This window comes from Phascolarctos cinereus, unplaced genomic scaffold (assembly GCF_003287225.1).
Source record: "Phascolarctos cinereus isolate Bilbo 61053 unplaced genomic scaffold, phaCin_HiC Scaffold_9;HRSCAF=440, whole genome shotgun sequence".
NCBI classification, from domain to species: domain Eukaryota; kingdom Metazoa; phylum Chordata; class Mammalia; order Diprotodontia; family Phascolarctidae; genus Phascolarctos; species Phascolarctos cinereus.
Genome location: NW_027556402.1, coordinates 155,440,769 through 155,461,598, shown reverse-complemented (window position 1 = coordinate 155,461,598; position 20,830 = coordinate 155,440,769). Strand labels below are relative to the sequence as shown.

Below are 20,830 nucleotides of genomic sequence, written 5' to 3'. Positions count from 1 at the left end.
GAGACACCTTCCAGCTTTCAGTCACTGATGTCTTATCTCTTTACACAGATTGACTGCAAGGAGGTGCTTTTTGAAATGCCACCTTAACACTGTGTTTAAATACAGACAAAACCAGCCCTTGAATCTACAAGGATAGCTGAAGCAGAGTTGACCAGAAGTGTGAGTCATCTGCTTCCCAGTCTTCACCTTTGTATGATTGTCAGATCAGAAATGTTCATCACTGTCTTAGGAAGTGGACTTTACTATTCTCAGCAGATTGGGGGGAGTCATATCTTAAGGTCACTTTTGGATGTACTGTACTGGTGTGGATATATTAAGGAGGAATTTTCTCAAGTTTATTTCACTCTATGAACGTGTATATTGGGGGGCTGGGGTGTGTGTATATGTGTGTGTGTAAAAGTATAATGTAAAACTTTTTCGTGGGAAAAATCACAATTTAATTTATAGCCATAGAGCATGTAACTCTGAAAACTTTGGAGATCATTGGGTTAGCATTTTTTCCCTATTCTAATTATTTTGTCAAAAAATACTGAGTCAAATAACCTTTTATAATAGAATTTTCTACACATATAAACATGCGTACACACATGCTACCATCATTACACAGACTGGAGGGCTGCATCTTGGAATGTATATCTGAACCCCAAAGAGAAATATGAAACTCCTTTGGTGGCATCCTTAATCAGTCCATAGTTTTAAAATGCATTTTTGAAGTGATTTTCCTAATAGTGAACTTGATTTGGAACTTAAAGTTACACAGAGAGTAGGGTTGGTGGTTGTTTTTTTTTTAATAGCATTAAAATATTTAGCTACTTCAAAAGACACTTGCTGGAAGGCTGCCCTTTCTATGATTGTTTCAGTATGTGTATGTATATCAGCGTTCTATTTTTCCATATTGTGTGGTCATTGAGTTGCCAAACAAGAATACTAGATGTGTTTTAGGATTTTCAAATGCTTTCCTAGTGGTTTCTGCTTCCTTCTTTTTAAGGTTTGTATTCAGCAGCAGATTGGATCATTTAGAATGGAAGTGTTTAGAGGGACTTCCCTTCAAAATGACAGCTATGTTAATATAACTGACAAGGCAACTCAGTACCAGCCATCCCTCACTTAACAGAAATTCACTTAGCTAAATTACTCATACAAGGAATCCATTCATTTGAATAGTTTTCTTTAAAACAATACCACTGGAACTTAGAGAATCAGAGCTTCCTGCTCTGCTATCCTGGCACTACTCTCTTAAAAGTGCTACCTTTCTATATGGAATTTACTTGGCTAAAGTCTAATAGATTTTAGGAATTTTTAAGGTGTAGTAGGAAATGTCACTTTGATATTCTAACAGCCTGTGATGTAGACAGAAGCTACTAATTAAATAGTTATTAGTGTTCATCATAACTATCACCTCATGCATTTTTAAAAAAAAATTTGTGTTCTCTCTGCATACTTTATATACATACGTACATGTTGCATGTACACCTATTTTTCTGCATTGAAATAGCTACTTGTGTAGCCAGTAAGCTCATTTGAGCACAATACAAAATAAAATATTTTTTGCCAGGGCAAAGAAAGGTAAAATTAAAGGAGGATTCAGCTGCCTTCCATTATCTGGGGTGGAAAAATTAAAGAAACTCTTCAGCTGTCTTCTCCTCTGAGCCAGCATCTTTCCCCCTCCTTCCCCTCCTTCTTGCATATCTCTCTGTCTTACTCCTCCCTTTCCCATGATTAAGCTATAGATATACCACTGACCCCTAAACTGTTCTCCTACCAAAATGGATGGCATTCTCTTTGGATCATAAATGCTTACATTCCAAATCACAAACTTTAAAGAAAAGGAAATCCTAAATATACCCATCATTGTTTAGTCACTCACAGATCACCTCCATTCCTTTTTCTTGCACGGACTTAGACTTTGTAAAGGAGACTTTCACTCTATTAGTCAGGAATTGCTGAAGGAAATCTTAGGTCAGTTTCTTTTGCTATTAGTTACTCTATAGGTGTGGGTGAGTCATTACTCTTAAGTAAATAAAGTGATGATATCAAAAATTAATGAAATTTGTTAATGGTGGCAGTTTAGGACTCCGATACTTACGTAATTCTCTCCCCCCCCTTTTTTTAAAGGCTAGAATTTGGGAAGAGGAAAACAGAGAAATAGTATGACTAAAAATGTGGCCAAATATTTGTACATTGTCACCTGCCTATCCCAGCAGCAGAAAGTTGGTAAATACTTGAACGTTTCAGTCCCGAATATATGAAGGTTTATCTCCTTTTGTGCAAAAATTGGGGCAATATTTGTTGTCTCTGTTAGGAAGCAAAGGTGTTTGGAAATTGGCAATTAAATTTAGTACAGAAAATTACAAAATTAAGTGAATAATTAAATAACTTGCTTTTGAAGAAAGAGAGGCAATGTGGTATGATGTATCGAGAGCTGGCTTGGAAGCCAGGAATACCTAGGTTTATCCAGTCCCTGATGCACTCTTAGCTGTGTAACCCTGGGAAGTCGGTCTCTTAACCTTTCATTGTTCCAGGCAACTCAGAGCAGACTAGCTTGCAGAGAGGGTGCCTACCTGCATAGAAGGACTTTCCTCACCTGTGAGGTCCCTATACTGATAAAACTACAGGTCCAGTCCCTTCCTGTCCCTATAGGGAAGAGAACCACTTCCAGGGGTGGGGAACCTGTGGCTTCGAGGCCACAGCTTCCACATCCCAAAGCAATCAGTTTGGTAAAAACAAAAACAAAAAAGAAATCACTACCACCAACAAAACAGCTGTATTTTCAGAGTTTTAACAGAACACTACATCTACAGTTGCAACATTATTTTAAAACAGAATGTGGCAGACAATTATACCATTTCTCATGCTGTGATATATTTTCCCTTTAGATTTATCTATTTTGCAAGTAGCCTTGGGGATATTTATCTTTTTTTTTTCCTTTAAAGTGATTCCAAAAGATCTACATTCTCAAGTATTTAATTATGTTTCACATATAAAGTATGAGACATTTTATAATGTATTGACATAATGTAATATATATATATATATGTATATATATATATATTATGTATATGAAGTAGGTATCACCAAGAAGAAATGTTTTATGGAATACTTTCCCAATATGTTTTTTATTTCTGATATTCTTTTTCTCTTTTTCTGATTTACTTCATTCTTTCTGTTCCTTTCATTCCTACCTTTAATAAGCTTCAAACTATATAGTTCTATCAGTTCCATCCTAGGTCCAACCGCTGACCTTTCAAACCATTTTTTTTGAGCTCTATCTAGCTAGTGGATGTTTGAGAAGAGGGATGCATAATGATTTTCCATTATGATGTCATCCTTGGAAATTTGTTCCCTAGATAACTACAACTTTTCAATAAATCATTAGAATTCTATCATTATTTTATCTAAGCCCTTTTTGAACTTAACATTTTTTTGGCATGAACGATATCTTGGGGTAGTGAAATACACATTTTTATTATTCACTGGTTACACATACATTTCCCTTTATTTGTCTTAAATCTTCCTTTTTCAAGTTTCAAGGGGTCCTCCTTCATCCTAGAATTCTGATATTTCGTGAATATTTGTTCATTTGGCCAAGATCTTCCTGATTTTTATAGGCTTGGAAAATACTGCCATATCCCATACTGAAAAGTAATCTTATAGTTTATTCTTATGAATCCTGTCATCTCCTTCATCATTTTAGTTGCCTTACTTTTCTTGCTTAGTGAATGAATCATTTGCCTCTCCTCTTTCAAATTCTTCCACAAATTATATATCTTCCATGAACGTTTTCACTGGTAACTCCCTAGTGCAGGCTTTAATAGAATTTAAAGTGTGAGTAGAAAATCTCTTGTGAGAAATGGAAATTCCTTATTCAGGGAATCTTAACTGTATTTCTGTTAAATTATTTGTTTCAGTTTCATTGGCTTGTATAATGGTAGGACTAGAGGATCCTGGAAAAGAATTCTCAAGTGTTTCTCTACCATTTCTGCTGGCAAAATTAAGTTATAAAACCAAAAGGAAATTAATGTTAAGTGAACTACCAGTTATGAATGTTATTCTTGGGCCATTCAATTCATATTAAAGAAATATGTGATGAATTGAAAACTGTTAGTAATTGGTGTAATGGTCTCCCACACTAAAGATTTTGATAGCCGTAATCAGAAACAGAATTTGAATTTGGGTATAACTATAATTTCCTTTGATGACTTACTCAGCATATCAGAAATTTGAGCTTAGAATCTTAGAAGTAGAAGGGTACTTGAATACCAGCTAGTTCAGTTTCATTTTTAATACAGGAATGAATGCCTTCTGTAACACCCTGTTGAAGCCCGTTTTGGGACCTGAACACTTTTAAGGATGAGTAGACTCACTGTTTTGCAAGGTGGATATTCGTCATTGGATGACTCCTAATTGTTTGAAAAACATTTCCCTATGTTGAATTGAAATCAGCCTTCTTGGATTTTTCTGTCTGTTAGTTCTAAGTTCTGCTTGGAATAGTCTCTGTTCTCTGTTCTAACTGCTGACTTCTCTGGCTTCCTTTAAGTCCCTCCTAAAATCCTGCCTTCTACAGGAAGCCTCCTCCAACCCCTCTTCATTCTAGTGCTTTCCCTCTTTTAATTATTTTCTATTTACCCTTTACATAGCTTGCTTTGTATATATGTTTGCATGTTGTCTTCCCCATTTGATGGTTAAGTTCCTTGAGGGCAGGCACTGTCTTTTGCCTCTTTATATCCTTAGCACTTAGCACAGTTCCTGGTACATAGTTGGCAATTAATAAGTGTTTTATTGCATGAATGAATTCTCTCTTTCACATAACATTCCTTCAGAAATTTAACTGTAAATACTATGTATATTCGTTTGTCACCAACTCTCTCTCTCCATAATTTCTTTTCCTTGTGAGACATAATTTCTGAGTCTTTACCGTTCTGATAAATAGGGAAGCTACATGGTGCAGTGGATAGAGAGGGAGCCTAGGGTCAGAGAAACCTGCATTCAAATCCAGCCTCAAGACACCAATTAGGTGTGTGACCTGGGTTAGTGATTTGTTTGCCTCTCTTTCCTCATATGTGAAATTGAGATAACAATAGCACCTATCTCTCAGGGTTGTTGTGAAGATTAAATGAGATAGTATTTGTAAGACCTAGAACACAGCCTTCTGGATATGATCTGATGAGCACAGAACATGCAGTGAGGACTGTATCTCCTTTGATCGGAAATTATACTTCTAGTAATGTAGCCAAGAATAACTTAAGTATTAAAGACCGATTGTGTCACACTGTAAGCTCATAATCAATTTGTGGCCCACTAAAATCCTTGGGTCTTTTTTTCTTTTAACATGAATTCCTGTTAAGCCAATCCAGCATCTTCTCAATCTTATAGTTATGTGATTTTAAGAAAAAATATAAATGAAGGACTTTACATTTATCCTAATCAAATTTTGTGTTTTATTTTCATGTACTGTCTCAGGCTGTTGAGGCCGTTTTGAATCACATTTTTTGTTTGTTTTTTCAGCAAATTTTTCATAGACTTGATAAACATATATTCTTTATCTTATTTTAAATTGCTAATAGAAATATTGAATGGGACAGGGACAAGAACAGAGTCCTGTGTGATTCCAAAAGGAGATTCCCAACACCCTCTACCTTCTTCCCCCCCTACACCCAGACACATATTCCAAGTTGGCACTGGTTTTAGCACTCTTTGGGCATTTTTCTTCAACTAGCTATGAATCCCATCTACTTTTCTCAATTTTGTTTTCAAGGATATCATGAAAGATTGCAGTTAAGGAACATAATTCTCCAAATCATTTAGTCTGCTAACTGTATCCGAAAAAATTGTAATTAGTTTTACATGAATTGCAGTGAGTCCATGATAACTCTTAAGCAGTTCCTGCTTTGCTTTCTAAATTCTCACAAACTATCTGCTCATAATCTACCTTAATTTTGTGTACAAAGTTCAATGTTTCAACTTACTTGCAAAATCTTTTTTTCCTCCCATTTGAAAATTAATCATTTGCCTGTTCAGGGTTATGACACTGCTCAGCATTCTTGTGCTTTCATACATTTCTCAAACTTACTGGCTACATTTGCAGATTGTTTCATGCCTTGGTATCCAGTTTGTCCAGGCTCATAGACAAAACTAATATTAAACTGTTAAGTGTTCACTTATTTTCTTTTCCTATATATGGGTTTTCAGTTTTCTCTGTTTATACTTGTTCTACCCTTTCCAGTTTGAAAGTTATTCTTCTTTTTTTTTTTTTTTTAGTTGGGCAGTGGGGTTAAGTGACTTGTCCAGGGTTACACAGCTAGCAAGTATTATGTGTCTGAGGTCAGATTTGAACTCAGGTCCTTCTGATTCCAGGACTAGTGCTCTATCCACTGCACCCCCTAGCTGCCCCTGAAGGTTATTCTTAATGGGAAAGATAAAGGCATAATAGAAACTGAGCAGTTCTGTCTTCTCTCTGTCCTCTGTTTACTATTCCATCTTCTCCCAGCAAAGACATTTTTTCTTTTTTTTTTTCCACTCTGCAATTATAGCTTGCGAAGCCCTTTCTGTATCTTTAGCAGTTTCTCTAAAGCCTCAGCTCATTCTTGGAGGCTCATTCTTAGTCTTCCGGACACTATTTTTATAGGTTCAACTTCATCTTCTGTACTCATCACTGATCACATATTTCCTCCTGTATTTCTGCACATTTTTCTTTAATTTGACTTGATCAGAGAGCTCTGTTTGTAGCCATGTTGCCTCTTCCCACCCCACCCCCAATAATTTCATTCATTTTAATTGTTCACATTTAGATTACATGAGTTGAACTTCAATACTGAGTACAGTTTGAACTGCTTGATTCATTTTGGATGCCAGCTACATGTGAGGTACTCTTCAGGATGTTAGAGTCCCCATCCGTTAATTTTAATTTTTAAATTAGTCCGGTTGTACGCTTGAAAAGTAGCTGTAGGAATGTATTCTGATCTTTTCTTTATTTTTGTGTTTCTTGAGCATGATCTGAACTTTTCCTTTGTGTATAATTACAAAGTCAAGAGTCTTTTCCCTACACTATTTTAATTACATAGAGAATTGCCATAATAAAGCTCAAAATAAGACTAGAGTCCTGATAAGTTTGGGAGGAGGGGATTGACATTTTGCCAAATTTTTTCTCTCTTGTTTCTGAAGCCATCAAGTGAATTTTTTCTCCAGTTGTAAATTTTGACTACCAAAATTACTTCAGGCAGTGAGTATAAGTCACCCAGTACAAAGGTTGCCTTTGGGTTTTAATTTGTGGTATTTCTGTCCTTGGTGACTATTTAGTCCTCCAGTATAAAGGTTGTGACTTGCAAACGTGATAGGAGTAATGGTTATTTTGATCTATCAACATAGCTCCTACTTGCCACACCAAGTTAGCCTCTCCACAAACCTGTTTCTTTTTCTAATGTCATCCATATGTCTGACCTAAACCATGCAATACTTTGTTCTTGAGGTCACTCCTAACTATTAAACTGTTGTCTTGACTTGCTGCACTTTAAAGACAAGTGTGAATACTTATTCATATTGTAAAGGATGAAAGAAATGGAGATGGGCCAAGCCCCATCTGTCTAGTAAATTGTGGGGAGATGATTGGCCTGCAGTGAATGTTAGGTTCACAGTAAGTTGTCATGTCTTATGAGTTGACATTGCCACTGTAATAAAACCAGTTGAAGGCTGTTCAGAAAGATTGTCAGTTTGGGACTGCATTTTAGTGGTTCAACTACAATTTCCACAAGATCATTTTACAAATAGTAAGATTGCTTCAAACGTCAGATAATAGATTGTTTAACTGAAAATGGTGATTACTTATAGCTAATTTTCCTACAATACAAATTTCTGGGTAAATCTTATTTTCCATTTGATTTCCATTGTAAAATACATTGCACTGGAAATATTTTTTACCAGGTGTGTAATAAAATCAGTCAAGGAGAAAAATCTTTTGAATTCACATTTAAAGAGAGAACGATAAATCTGATTACTATTGATAACTATACTTTAATGTTATTAATAGTAATGTGTTTTATTTCAAATATCCCAGAATTTAAGAACTGAAAGTGGAATTATCAACATCACCTGGCATAGTACTACCACACAACCAAGAGTTTTACCCTGGTTAACATCTGTTCTCCCTAAGGTGATAACAGTAACAATTAGTTTCATATCACCTTCTTTCTACCCATTTTTTCTAACAAATAATTGTTCCACCACTGGCTTTCGTGGACTTCAGTGGGAAAAGAAAACAATGTGCAAAGTTAGGAATGAAATACTCAGCTCTTATTTAGCAGCCATAATTTATTGGGTAATCAGATAATATCAGAAAAATGTTAAGTCCTACTTATAGGGACTAGTTCCATAACTAACAGTTTGTTTGCTATTCAACTGATTGTTGGTGGTCTTAAAGAAAAAAATTAATTATATTTTCAGTTCTAAACTCTCTCTTTTCTCCTTCCCCTCCTTTGTTCACTGAGAAAACAAGAACAACAAAACCCATTGCAAATATATACATAGTCAAACCAAATAAATTCCCCATTAGTCATGTTTTTAAAAAAATGCATTATCAGTGTGTATTCTGATCTATCAGAAAGTGGATTTCATGTTTCAATATAAGTCCTACGGAATTGTGGTTGGTTATTATGTTGATCAGAATTCCTAAGTCTTTCAAAGTCGTTTATCTTTACAATATTGTTGTAATTGTATAAATTGTTCTCCTGGTTCTGCTCAGTTCATACAGGTCTTCTCAAGTTTTTTTAAAATGGTCCCCTTCATCATTAAAACACAATAGTATTCCATCACATTCATATACCATAACTTGTTTAGTCACTTCCTAATTGATAGGCATCTCCTCATTTTCCTATTCTTTGCCTTTTGGTGGCCTTATTAAAGACATTTAGCACAGTGAAATGTTTTTAAGCCTAGAAAAAGACATTAGACAGTTTTCTGAGTTTAGCTATAGCATACCCTTCAGTAAGGAAATATCAAGTGTCCCAGCTGATGGCAGCTTCCAGGACAACATGATAGTAGGAACAAAATAGCAACAGAATTATACTTAATCAAGTCCTTAAGTTTTGAATGCTAAGTGAATTTCTGTTAAGGGAGTATATTTATATCAAATTAAGAAAACACTCAATAGAGCTTATGGGTAATGTGAGAAAGTCAAAGTAGATACATATGGACAACAGTTATGTAAATGAATTCAAATCCAGATCTAAAAATCACTTAAGCTTCTTAATACTTTTCTAAAGATTTTGTTTAATCAAATAAAAGATGGGATTTTTGCATTTGAAATGTAATGATTTTTATACTGCATGGTGGCCTATCTTTCTTCACCTGCCGAGAAGTAAATAATACCTCCCCAAGACCTATTGAAAGGCAGGATCTCTTCTAGGGCCATTGGAGATCAAAAGGAAGAGCCTAGAAAGAGGAGGTAAAAGGTATATTTCAGAGTGAATATAGGGGCAGCCAGATGGCCCTGGAGTCAGGAGGACCTGAGTTCAAATCCGGCCTCAGACACATGATACTCACTAGCTATGTGACCCTGGGCCTTGAAAAAACAAACAAACAAACAAAATTGAATATAAGAACCCTAGAAGTGGAATCAGTAGCCAGCTGCTCATAAATATGTGGAAGGAAGAAGTAATTTTGATAGAACTATTGTACTAGAAATATAATTTACTATGAATATTCAAAATCATATGCAAGGTGTTATGCTAGACATCTTGTAAGAATATTACAAATCCCAAGACATAGGCCTTGCCATATAGGAGCTTATAATCTATTTGGAGAGTATATATTTATATATACAAATAACCATAATTCAAGTAGCCTAAGTATTTGCATTTTCACTATAGAGAAGACAGAACTGTGTGTGCTGCAAAGTGAACCTGTATTGTAAAGTGGGGATTGGAGGATCCTGTGTATTTTTCCCCAAGAAGTAAGGATGACTTTTTATTTGGGGGGCAGGATTATAATCTGAGTTTGCCCACTGGTTGCTGAGAGCAGATCAGAGAAGAGAATGGCAGGAAGAGAGAGGAAGGGAGCGGGGGAGAGACAGAGACAGAGAACAGAGAGAGACAGAGAGAGAGAGAGAGAGAGAGAGAGGAGAGACAGAGAGAGAGGGAGGAGAGAGGAAAAGAGAGAGAGAGAGAGAAAGAGAGAGAGCTAGCTTTCCTAGCCAAGAGATAACAACAGGGGCATTGATAGACATGTGTGTACCCCTTTGGCATGACAGGAGAATTCATGGACAGTGATTCTGAACTCCAATGTACTAAGTAGAAGAGGGACAAATTTTGGTTCCAGAATCTAACCATATATACCTGTGTGTGTGTGTGTGTGTGTGTGTGTGTGTGTGTGTATCCTATACCAAGAAGGGAGATTTCCTGGGCAGTGCCAACCTTGGCTTCTTGAATGACTAAAAGTTTGGGAATTCACAAGTTCTAGAGTACTAGCCCTGAGTATTCTAGACAGAGAGTGGAATTTCCTCTTTGAGGATTAAATAGAGAGTAAATTTATAATACTTTCTAATTAGCCAAGAGATGGTAAGAACTTTTCCGTCGCTAATAGGCCAAGGGTTACCTCCATCATATATCCTGTAATCTGTCTTAGAATGGTTGTTTTTTTCCATCAGGTAAATTTAAAACTATGGCAGGTCTAAGTTGAAGAACAGACTTTTTAAAAATAATTTTATACTCATTTAAAGCATCATAAACTATTGCTGGACTTTTATTGGAGTTGGAATACTACTTTTCAGCAGGGAAAATAGCGGTAAACCAGTGTCTCCCTACCTACTGTCATTCAAAATTTAGACACTATGATGTGTTTTGGTTGGAATTATGAATGTGGAAAAATTTCAGTATGAAGGGCAAGCCAGATGGAATTTACAGGATGCATTTCATGTAATGAAAGTTTTTGCCTTTCCTGGTCACTGCTGGCTTTGCCCAATGCTTAACTGTTGGCTGGGTGGCGCTTTCTCCTGGCTTCCCTCCTGTTTGGAACTTGGCAGTTCTCCAGAGTCATTAAATTGCATCAAGGAGCTGGAAGGAGACCTACAGCAATTTCAACCTTCCAGCTCAGATTGTTCAGGCTGGCTGGCAACACAGTGCTTTTGTGCCCACTGTTCACGCAGTGAACAAATACCATGCCATTAGAGAGGGTGAGTGCTTGTCCAGGATGGCGACGTGTAGGAAAAGTATGTGCAGGCCTTTCTCAGGAGTCTAGACAAGCATGGAGTTAGGGAATTTCTATGGGAGTCTATTGTGATCACTGTGAACATCTTGATTAGGGATCCTAAGTAATTCCTAGACAGCATCTTTTCTCATCTTCTTTTTTCTTTCATTTTGGGTAGCAAGCTCTGAAAAGGTTTTATTTACCCTGATCAGAATTACTCTACATGTAGTAGAATTTGTGTTTAGTTATGTTTGAATCAATTCAATGAACATTTAAATATTGAGCGTTTACAAATGCAAGGTATTTTGCTAGGTGATAGATCAGTAAAACCTTTAAAGAACTCTTACCCTCTCCCCCAACTGGGTACAAAATATAAAAAATCAAATGTGTATATTCTATGTTCCTTTGAAAATACCATCTTTTAAGTTATATATTTGCTTGCGTGGTTTCCATTTCATTTTGTTGGCTTCAGGGTCTTTGGCATGGCATATTAGAGGATAGGAAGAAGGAATCTGGAAACTGGGGAAAGAAGTCTATATGAAGAATGTTCATTTTCTTTCCTTTTTTAAAAAATAATTTATTGGGGGCATCTAGGTGGCGCAGTGGATAGAGTACTGGCCCTGGAGTCAGGAGGACCTGAGTTCAAATGTGGCCTCAGACACATAACACTCACTTAGCTGTGTGACTCTGGGCAAGTCACTTAACCCCAATTACCTCACCAAAATAAAAAACAAACAAACAAACAAAAAATAATTTATTTATTTTTAGTTTTCAACATTCACTTCCATAAAATTTTGAGTTTTAAACTTTCTCCTCTTTAATTTCCTTCTTCCTCCCCAAGACGGTGTACAGTCTGATATAGGCTCCACTTACATATTCAGCATTTATACTTTTATACTTACACATATTTTTACTTATACATTTATAATTCACATACAGCATTTTTTCACATTAGTCATGATGTAAAGGAGAATTAGAACTAATTGGAGGAGCCATGAGAAAGAAGAAACAAAACAATAAAAGAAAAGGAGAGCAAACAGTATGCTTCCATCTGCATTCAGACTCCATAGTTCTTTCTCTGGATGTGGATAGCATTTTCCATCATGGTGAGTCTTTTGGAGTTGTCTTAGGTCCTTGCATTGCTGAGAAGAGCTAAGTCTATCAAAGTCAGTCATCATACAATGTGGCTGTTACTGTGTATAATGTTCTCCTGGTTCTGCTCATTTCATTCAACATCAGTTCATATAAGTCTTTCTAGGATTTTCTGAAGTCTGCCTCCTCATCATTTCTTATAGCACAGTAGTATTCTATTACAGAAAATATTCATTTTCATATTGAGATTTCTCACACCTGGTCAGTTCTGCTTTTCTTTCGATTTTGAGAGGTTTACTTTTTAAATTAAAATTATTTGAACTTATGAAAATATTATTAAAATGTCAAACTTCAGTAACTTCTTTCATTGAAAGAAAAATTTTCAAGGGAAGTGAAGAACTTGGGTTTCATTCTGATATAGGTACCATAGTAAGTTTAAATGGGTTCTCAATATCTACAAAATATTTGCCTGCTCCTTGGCTAAAATCCTATTCACAGCATCTTAGTGCTATCACATATTAAGACAATACTCTATCAAAGATATTCTGTTAGGGGAAGGGAATAAGCATTTATATAGTGTGTACTATGTGCTAAGCACTGTGCTAAGCACTTGACAAATTTTATTTCATCTCCTACTCACAACAACACTAAGAGGAAGGTTTTGTTATTAACCTCATTTTATAGTTGGGGAAACTGAGACAAACAGGCTAAGTGATTTACCCAAGGCCATACATTAAGTGTCTAGGCTTGGGTTTGAACTCAGGTCTTCCTGACTCTAGACTCACTTTGCCACCTAGTTGCTCTATTTCTCTCCTCCCCTCCCCTCCCCTGCAAATTACCTTGTATATGCTTTGTAAATATTTTGCTTTATTTATATGTGTACATTTTGTTTTCCACTGGTAGAATGTAAAGTCTTTGAAGACAGAAAATGTTGGATATTTATTTTTGTATCCCTAGCTCCAAGCACAGTATCTGGAACTTAATATGTTTTTTAAAAATGCTTGTTGATTGGAGGGAAAACACCAAAAAGCAAATGGTTTTTCCTCTCATTTCATCCATCTAACCAAATTTTGCATTTTACATTTATTGCATATTATATAACTAGATTATATGTAAACATATGCCCTCTCTTTCTCTCTCTTCTCTCTCTCTCTCTCTCTCTCTCTCTCTCTCTCTCGCTCTCGCTCTCGCTCTCTCTCTCTCTCTCTCTCTCTCTTATATATATATATATATATATATACACACACACACACACACGCACATATATATACTTATAAGCAACCCTAACGTGTATATCATGTAGTATTTACCAATTTTCAAAGAATTAGAATTCAATAAAATAAATAATAGTAAAACTATAGTGCATGTACTTTAAATTTTTCTTTGATTGTTCAGAAAGTAAGAAATTTCTTGTCATAATAATGAACAGACACCAGTCATCCTTGTATATATCAAATTAGAAAGTTCCTGTTAATAAAACTTGCTAATGGATAATCTTACTGGCTTAACTCCAGAAGGGTAATCTATTGACTACCACCTTGATTACTTCTTTTAAAAAAAATTATTTTTCGTGTTTTATTTTTCCCCAGCTACATTGCAGTAAAAACAATTTTTGACATTCATTTTTAAAACTTTGAGTTCCAAATTCTCTGCCTTCCTCCCTCTCCATCCCACCCCATTGAGAAGGCAAGCAATTTGATATGTGTAGTCATGTAAAATATTTCCATATTAGTCATGTTTTGAAAGAAAACATAGACAAAACAAAACTGAAGAAAAATAAAGGAAGTTTAAAAAAGTGTGCCTCGGTTTGTATTCAGACACCATCAGTTCTTTGTCTGGGGATGGATAGCATTTTTTATCATAAGTCCTTCAGAGTTGTCTTGGATCATCGTACTGCTGAGAATAGCTAAGTCGTTCACAGCTGATCATTGCAAAATATTGTTGTTATTTTGTACACAGTACATTTAACTTTGCATCAGCTCATGTAAGTCTTTGCAGGTTTTTCTGAGAGCATCCTGCTCATAATTTCGTATCGCACAGTAGTGTTCCATCATAATCATATACCACAGTTTGTTCAGCCATTACCTTCAATGGTCATCCTCTCAATTTCCAATTCTTTGCCACCAGAAAAGAACTGCTATAAATATTTTTGGACATATAGGTCCTTTTCCTTTTTTTTTAATCTCTTTTGGGATGAAAGCTAGTAGTGGTATTGCTAGGTCAACGGATATGCATGGTTTTATAGACCTTTGGGCATAGTTCCAACTCACTATATAGAGTGATTAAATCAATTCACAACTCCTCCAACAGTGCATTAGTGTCTCAATTTTCCCACATCTCTTCTAACATTTGTCCTTTTCTCTCCTATTAGCCAATCTAATAAGTATGAGGTGGTACCTCAGAATTGTTTTAATTTGCGTTTCTCCAGTCAGTAGTGAGTTAGCGTTTTTTTTTAATGTGGCTATAGATAGCTTTGATTACTTCATCTGAAAACTGTTGATATCATTTGCTCATTTATCAGTTGGGGGAATGTCTCTTATTTTTATAAATTTGACTCAGCTTTCTATACGTTTGAGAAATGAGGCCTTCATCAGAGAAAGTTGCTTTGAAATTTTTTTCACAGTTTACTATTGCTAACTGTATTTCCCTCCATCCTATGCCCCACCCCTATTTATTCCATTCTCTCCTTTTGCTCTGTCCCTCCTCAAAAATGTTTTGCTTCTGACTGCCTCTTCCCAAATTTGCTCTCTCCTCTATCACTCCTCCTCCCCTTCCCTTATGCCCTTCCCCTCCTAATTTCCTGTAGGATAAGATAGATTTCTATATCCAATTGAGTTAGTATGTCATGTTATTCCTTCTGAGCCTGTTCTGATGTAAGGCTCACTTGCTTCTCCTCTTCCCCTCCACTGTAAAAGCCTTTTCTTACTTCTTTTATATGAGATAATTTACCCCATTATATAATATATGAGATAATTTACCCCTTTCTACCTCTCCGTTTCTTCCTCTTAACATTCCTCTCTCACCACTTAATTTTATTTTTTATATCATCCCTTCATATTCAACTCACACCTGTGCCCTCTATCTATACTCCTAATTACCCTAATACTCTAGTCTTTTCATCAAGAATGCTTGAAAGTCCTTTATCTCATTGAATATTCATCATTTCCCTGAAGGATTATACTCAGTTTTGCTGGGTAGGGGTGTTTTCAGAGATATTTCTAGAGACCTGTAAGTTTTCAGTTCTTCCAAGGTGGTATGATCTAAGGAGAAGTGTGTTTACTACTCTCCTGGTCTGCAAGCAACCACAAGCACTCTTTTCTGCCATGGAACTGTGATGAAGGTCCCTGCTCCACTGGCCGCAAGCTCTGATGAGCAAGTGCCCTTCCTCGCCCTGGGACTGCCACCAGGACTGTGATCTGGATCTGAATATGGGCAGAACAGTGCTACCCACAGTGCCAGCAAAGAGACTCCTGTAGTCTGCTTCTGACCAGTTTTTCTACCTCCTTACTGTCTGTTGGCTGAGAGCTCTGGAAGCAGCTGTGATTGACTCAGTGACTCCCAAGGCCTGCTCCTGGTTTGTTGGGGCTGCGTTTGGGATGGGTCTGTGCTGGCACAGTCCATGCTGTACTGTGCTCCAATCTCACTCAAGTAGGACAGACCTTTCCTGCTGACCTTCCAAGTTGTCTTTGGCTGGAAAATTATTTCATCCTGTCCTCTTATGGGTTCTACTGCTTCAGGAATTATTTTATGGCATTATTTAAAGATATTCAGAAGGGTTTGGGGGAGAGCTCAGGTGAGTTGCTGGCTTTTCTCTGCTATCTTGGCTTTGCCCCCACCCTTCACTGTGATTACTTCTAATGGTTAGGAAGAATTTGGGTAGAGGAAGGATATGTGGTACCATTTGTAGTAGAACTACTGCCTTCATTATGAAGAGGGAAGAAGCAGGAGCCCCAGATGACTGGGCTATTTGTTTTGCTGTTACTGTGAGGGTAATGAGTGAGATGATGGGGCACTATCCTTGGATAATTGGAGGAAGGGGTGGGAGTATTTTGTAATGGTTGTGGGTAGTGTAAATGTTTTCCAGCGCAGATATGGAAATGCAGACAGATGGAGAAGAGTGGGGACGTGAGCTCTATTTAGTTTCTTCCCTAATGGATCAATATATTTGTATGTGATCAAATTATTTTATGAGGAGAAAGGATAGCCTTTATATTTGAAATGTCATTCAGTAGAGCCAACTAAAGGCATCTATGATTTGGTCAGTGGGATACTTCCTCCACTCAAACAGATATAATCAACTTTTTAGTTTAATAAATGACCTTGGAGAGTTTTATGGTCACAACATTCATTACCCTGCCACCAACCTGATGATGAGTCTCTCTGAACTCAGTAAGGCTTGTCATTAGACAATAGAGGTTCCTGGCCCAATATAGCACTTTGTTTTAATTTTGAAACAGGAAGATCATTTTACATCATAGGTCATTACATATGCCTTTTCTTATTCTCCCTCCCTAGAACTGTGTTGAAAAGGGGAAAATTTTACCAAGAAGGTTTTAAACTTAATGATCTACAGGGGTGGGAGTAGAAAATACGGAAAGATTAGAAAAAATTTCCTCAATTAAAAACAGTTGCTTTGATTGATAGAGAAACTGATCAGGTTTAGAAATTGTTTTTGACTTAGCATTTCATACTTCTTTGTGTTTTGAAGGATTAATACAAGTGAAACTAATCAGGATTGAACACTCTGATTTAGGTTATTTGTTGGGGTAAAAATGTTCTCATGGAACTGTGGAAAGGTTGATGATTACTGAAAATTTTAAGGCAATAGAGAAAGAAGACATTTTTGAATTTTAAATATTTATAAGCTATTTTTGTGGAAATATCTTTACATGGGGAATATTTTGCTTCAAAGTTGAATGAAATATGAAGAGATTAAATCTATCTGCAGTTTATTATAAAAAATGAGATCCGCTAGACCAAAGCTAACACTGGTTGTTCGAGGGGCAGTGGATGGAAAAGGGAATTAAGCAGGGAGATCTGCTCAGTATGACATCATACATCCAGAATGCCTAAGAGGGACACTTTTAATGTAAAAACAAATAGTTTGGACTTTTTCTCTGAAGCCAGATTTAGGTCTTGCCCAGTTGACCTGTTTGTGTTGCTACTGTAGCTCCTAGCATTTGTTTTCCTTTTTGTTTTTTTCTTTACTCCACTGTCCGACTCTCTTGTTTCCTCTCCTGGGCTCTACTTCTGTTCCATTTCTGCCGTTTTCATTCTTCAAATTTCCCAAGAGTCTAGTTAAGCCAGAGATGTAGATGAGTTTCTTTTGTGCCTTCACAAGAACTCCCCAGTCTCCAGGATGCTTCATGAGTCACAATCACCCAAACTACCTACTATCATAGTGCTGAAATCACAAATACTTGCTCTCAGTGAGCTTATAATCTAGCGTGGGAGAAAAGACATACTCAGAGGAAAAATTTGGCCAGCCATACAAGGCAACAACATGTAAATTGATATGTGAATATGCCTTAATTTCAAGTGTCCCGAGGTAAATGAAATATAATGCCCTTCGCTTGCCTGTGTAGTATTTTTTTGTGTAATATACAAGTTAGCCTAAAGTTGAGCTGAATATAAATGACTAGAGTCTCTTAGTAATTTAAATTATTAAAGGGAAGGGACTAGTTTGCTGAGATATTCTCAGATGAAGAAGAACTGAATTTCTTTGCTTTCTTTCAGGACAATATCATCTTATTCTTAAGAGGCTGCAAAGAGCTTGGACTTAAAGAATCTCAACTCTTTGACCCAGGTGATCTCCAGGACACTTCAAATAGAGTAGCAGTCAAGTAAGTGATAATGTACATTCATACATAGAGCAATCTTTTGTGTTTGGGGGGAGGTGAGCATGGTTTAAGGGGATTGTTAATGTTGTTAGGCATGTAACAGTGATGATAAAAATCAAAGTTTCAGAACATTTACATCAACTTTCTTTCCTGTGTACTTTTGGATAAAACCTAACCCAATTCTGTTAGACACAAGATACTGTACACAAAAACCAGATTTTTAGAGAGTAGAAAAAGTTCTAAGGAGGGAAGAAAGTAAAGACATTTGTACAAAATCTCTTGTAGGCTACAACCAATTTCAAGAAACATTTAGGGGCTTACAATTTTGATCTTTTGAATAGGTGGTTTGAAGTTGCAAGACAAGTAAACAAAACTACACTCAGTTGATTAAGCCGTGAAAGCAATTGATTGTAGAGAAATCTTTGTTTATATTTGCAACTACTCATTTCCTCTGTCAGCTTTTAAGTTCTCTGAAAATAAATCCTTTATTGAGCCTATTGCTAACTACATTAATGCAGCATGACTATTCCAGTAATGCTCTGGGCCAAAAATTTTCCTGCATCAGAATGTTAATAGTTAAATGAAAAGGCTTACTAGTTTCTAATGAAAGAGTTAGCTCATGGTCAGGATAGTAAAAAAGAAGTATCTTGTGAGATCTTAGGGGTAAATTTAAAAATAAAAGTCCACTTGGATTCCTGTTGTCTTGTGGAGGTGATCCTGTTTTCTTTCTTTTTTTTTAAAAAAGAATTAATTCACTTATTTTTAATTTTCAATATTAACTTCCTTAAATTTTCTGTCCTCCCCTCTCCCAAAGATGGCATGCAATCTGATATGGGCTCTACTTATACATTTATATTAAGCATATTTTCCCATTAATCATGATGTAAAAAATAATTAGAACTAATGGGAGGAACCATGAGAATAAAACAATAAAACAAAACAGCAAAGGAAAAGGAGAACAAATAGTGTGCTTCCATCTATATTCAGACTCCATAGTTCTTTCTGTGGATGTGGATAGCATTTTCCATCATGAGTCTTTTGGAGTTGTCTTAGATCTTTGCATGACTGAGAAGAGCCAAGTCTATCAAAGTCAGTCATTGAACAGTGTGGCTGTTACTGTACATTCCTGATATATTCCACTGATCCACCACTCTGTTTCTTAGCCAGTACCAAGTAGTTTTGATGATTGCTGCTTTATAATACAATTTAAGATCTGATACAGGTAGGCCACCTTCCCTTGCGTTTCTTATCATTAGTTCCCTTGATATTCTGGACCTTTTGTTCTTCTAGATGAATTTTACTTTTTAAGGAGTTCTTCTCTTAGTAAATTTTTGTGCCTCCTTTTCCATTTGGCCAATTCTGCTTTTTAAGGACTTGTTTTCTACAATTAATTTTTGTCCTTCCTTTTCCAAGCTATTGACTCTCCCTTTCCATACCTCTCATTTCTTTTCCCGATTTTTCTTCTACCTCTCTTATTTGACTTTTTAAATCCTTCTTGAGCTCTTCCAAGAAGGCTTTTTGGGTCAAAGACCAGTTCCATATTCCCCTTTGAGGTTTCAGATGTGGGTATGTTGATAATCTTGTCCCCTTCTGAATTTGTGCCTTGATCATCCCTTTCCCCATAATAAGAATCTATGGTCATTGTCCATTTCCACTTTTTGTGCATGGTGTTTGCCTATTTCCTGACTTAAAAAAAAAATGTTGAGTTCTTCTGCTGGAGCAAATGGGGCACTTCCCCAAGCTTCTTTCCCTGCTCACCCAGGCTTTCACTTGAATGTTTGGCTCCTGCTCTCCCGAGCCTTGCATAGGGATGTTTCACTGCTGGTTTTGCCTAGCAGGAGTTGTGCTTCCCAGAGTTATGTTGAGGCATCTGATGATTTGGCTGCTGGAGAACACCTTTGCCCGAGGTGGTTTTCTGAGCTGGTGTCTACCAGTTCCCCTGCCTGTATTGAGGCTCTCTAGAGGTCCTTGTGTTGGCACTTGCCTGCTGCACCAACCTGGGTCTCAGCATCTCCCCCTAGTATGCTGAGCTACAAGACTGCAGTGCCTTGTCTTTTTGCTGGCTCAGTGTTTTTCCTGGGTCGATATTTTCTGGGCTTTCAGAAGGGAGGGTGAGAGCAAGTTACTTCTTACTTTGCCGTCTTGGCTCCAGGAAGTGGAACTTCTGTTTTCTTAATAGCTATTAAACTGGATTGATTTTTATTGCAGTAGATAAGAGAATAGGCATCTGAGGAATGGTTTAATTAAGTCTAGAAAGGCTTATCACCAGAAGGGTGGCTAACCCATGATGAATTTTTTTAGGGGGGTGGCACAGTTCCTTTTTTTGTTATTCAGTCGTTCAGTCATGTCTGACTCCTCAAGAAGAGTTGCTGACCTCATTATTTAAAGGGGAGGACCTAAACTTAATAAATCACAGACTCTTCAGGTATTGAAAAATAATAGTTTTTTAAACAGCTAGTCTTTGGAAATATGCAAATAAAAATTTTTCCTTTGTTGCTCAATTCAATTAAATTATGTTCTTATTTAATTGGAAACATTGTAGTACAGTGCAAAAAACCTGGATTTAGAATTTGGTGTTTCGAATCCTAGTCCTAATTCTACCACTGTGTGGGACTTTGTACAGGTCACTTTTGGGAGCTTGATCTTCTATAAAATGAGGGATTGTATGCACAGAGTTTTAGAACTAGAACAGACTTTTCATACTGAATAATCTGGTCCTACCC

The 20,830-nt window shown here is 36.5% G+C and overlaps 1 protein-coding gene across 4 annotated transcripts in view; it reads left to right on the top strand.

Annotated features, from left to right (window-relative positions):
* LIMCH1 (LIM and calponin homology domains 1) overlaps nucleotides 1–20,830 on the top strand; it is a 365,498-nt gene that overhangs the window by 232,918 nt on the left and 111,750 nt on the right. For all 4 annotated transcript variants that reach the window (XM_078148667.1, XM_020990988.2, XM_020990997.2 and 1 more), the window contains one exon: nucleotides 18,004–18,110. In XM_078148667.1, the coding sequence (XP_078004793.1) occupies nucleotides 18,004–18,110 (107 nt within the window). The remainder of the gene's footprint in view (nucleotides 1–18,003; nucleotides 18,111–20,830) is intronic.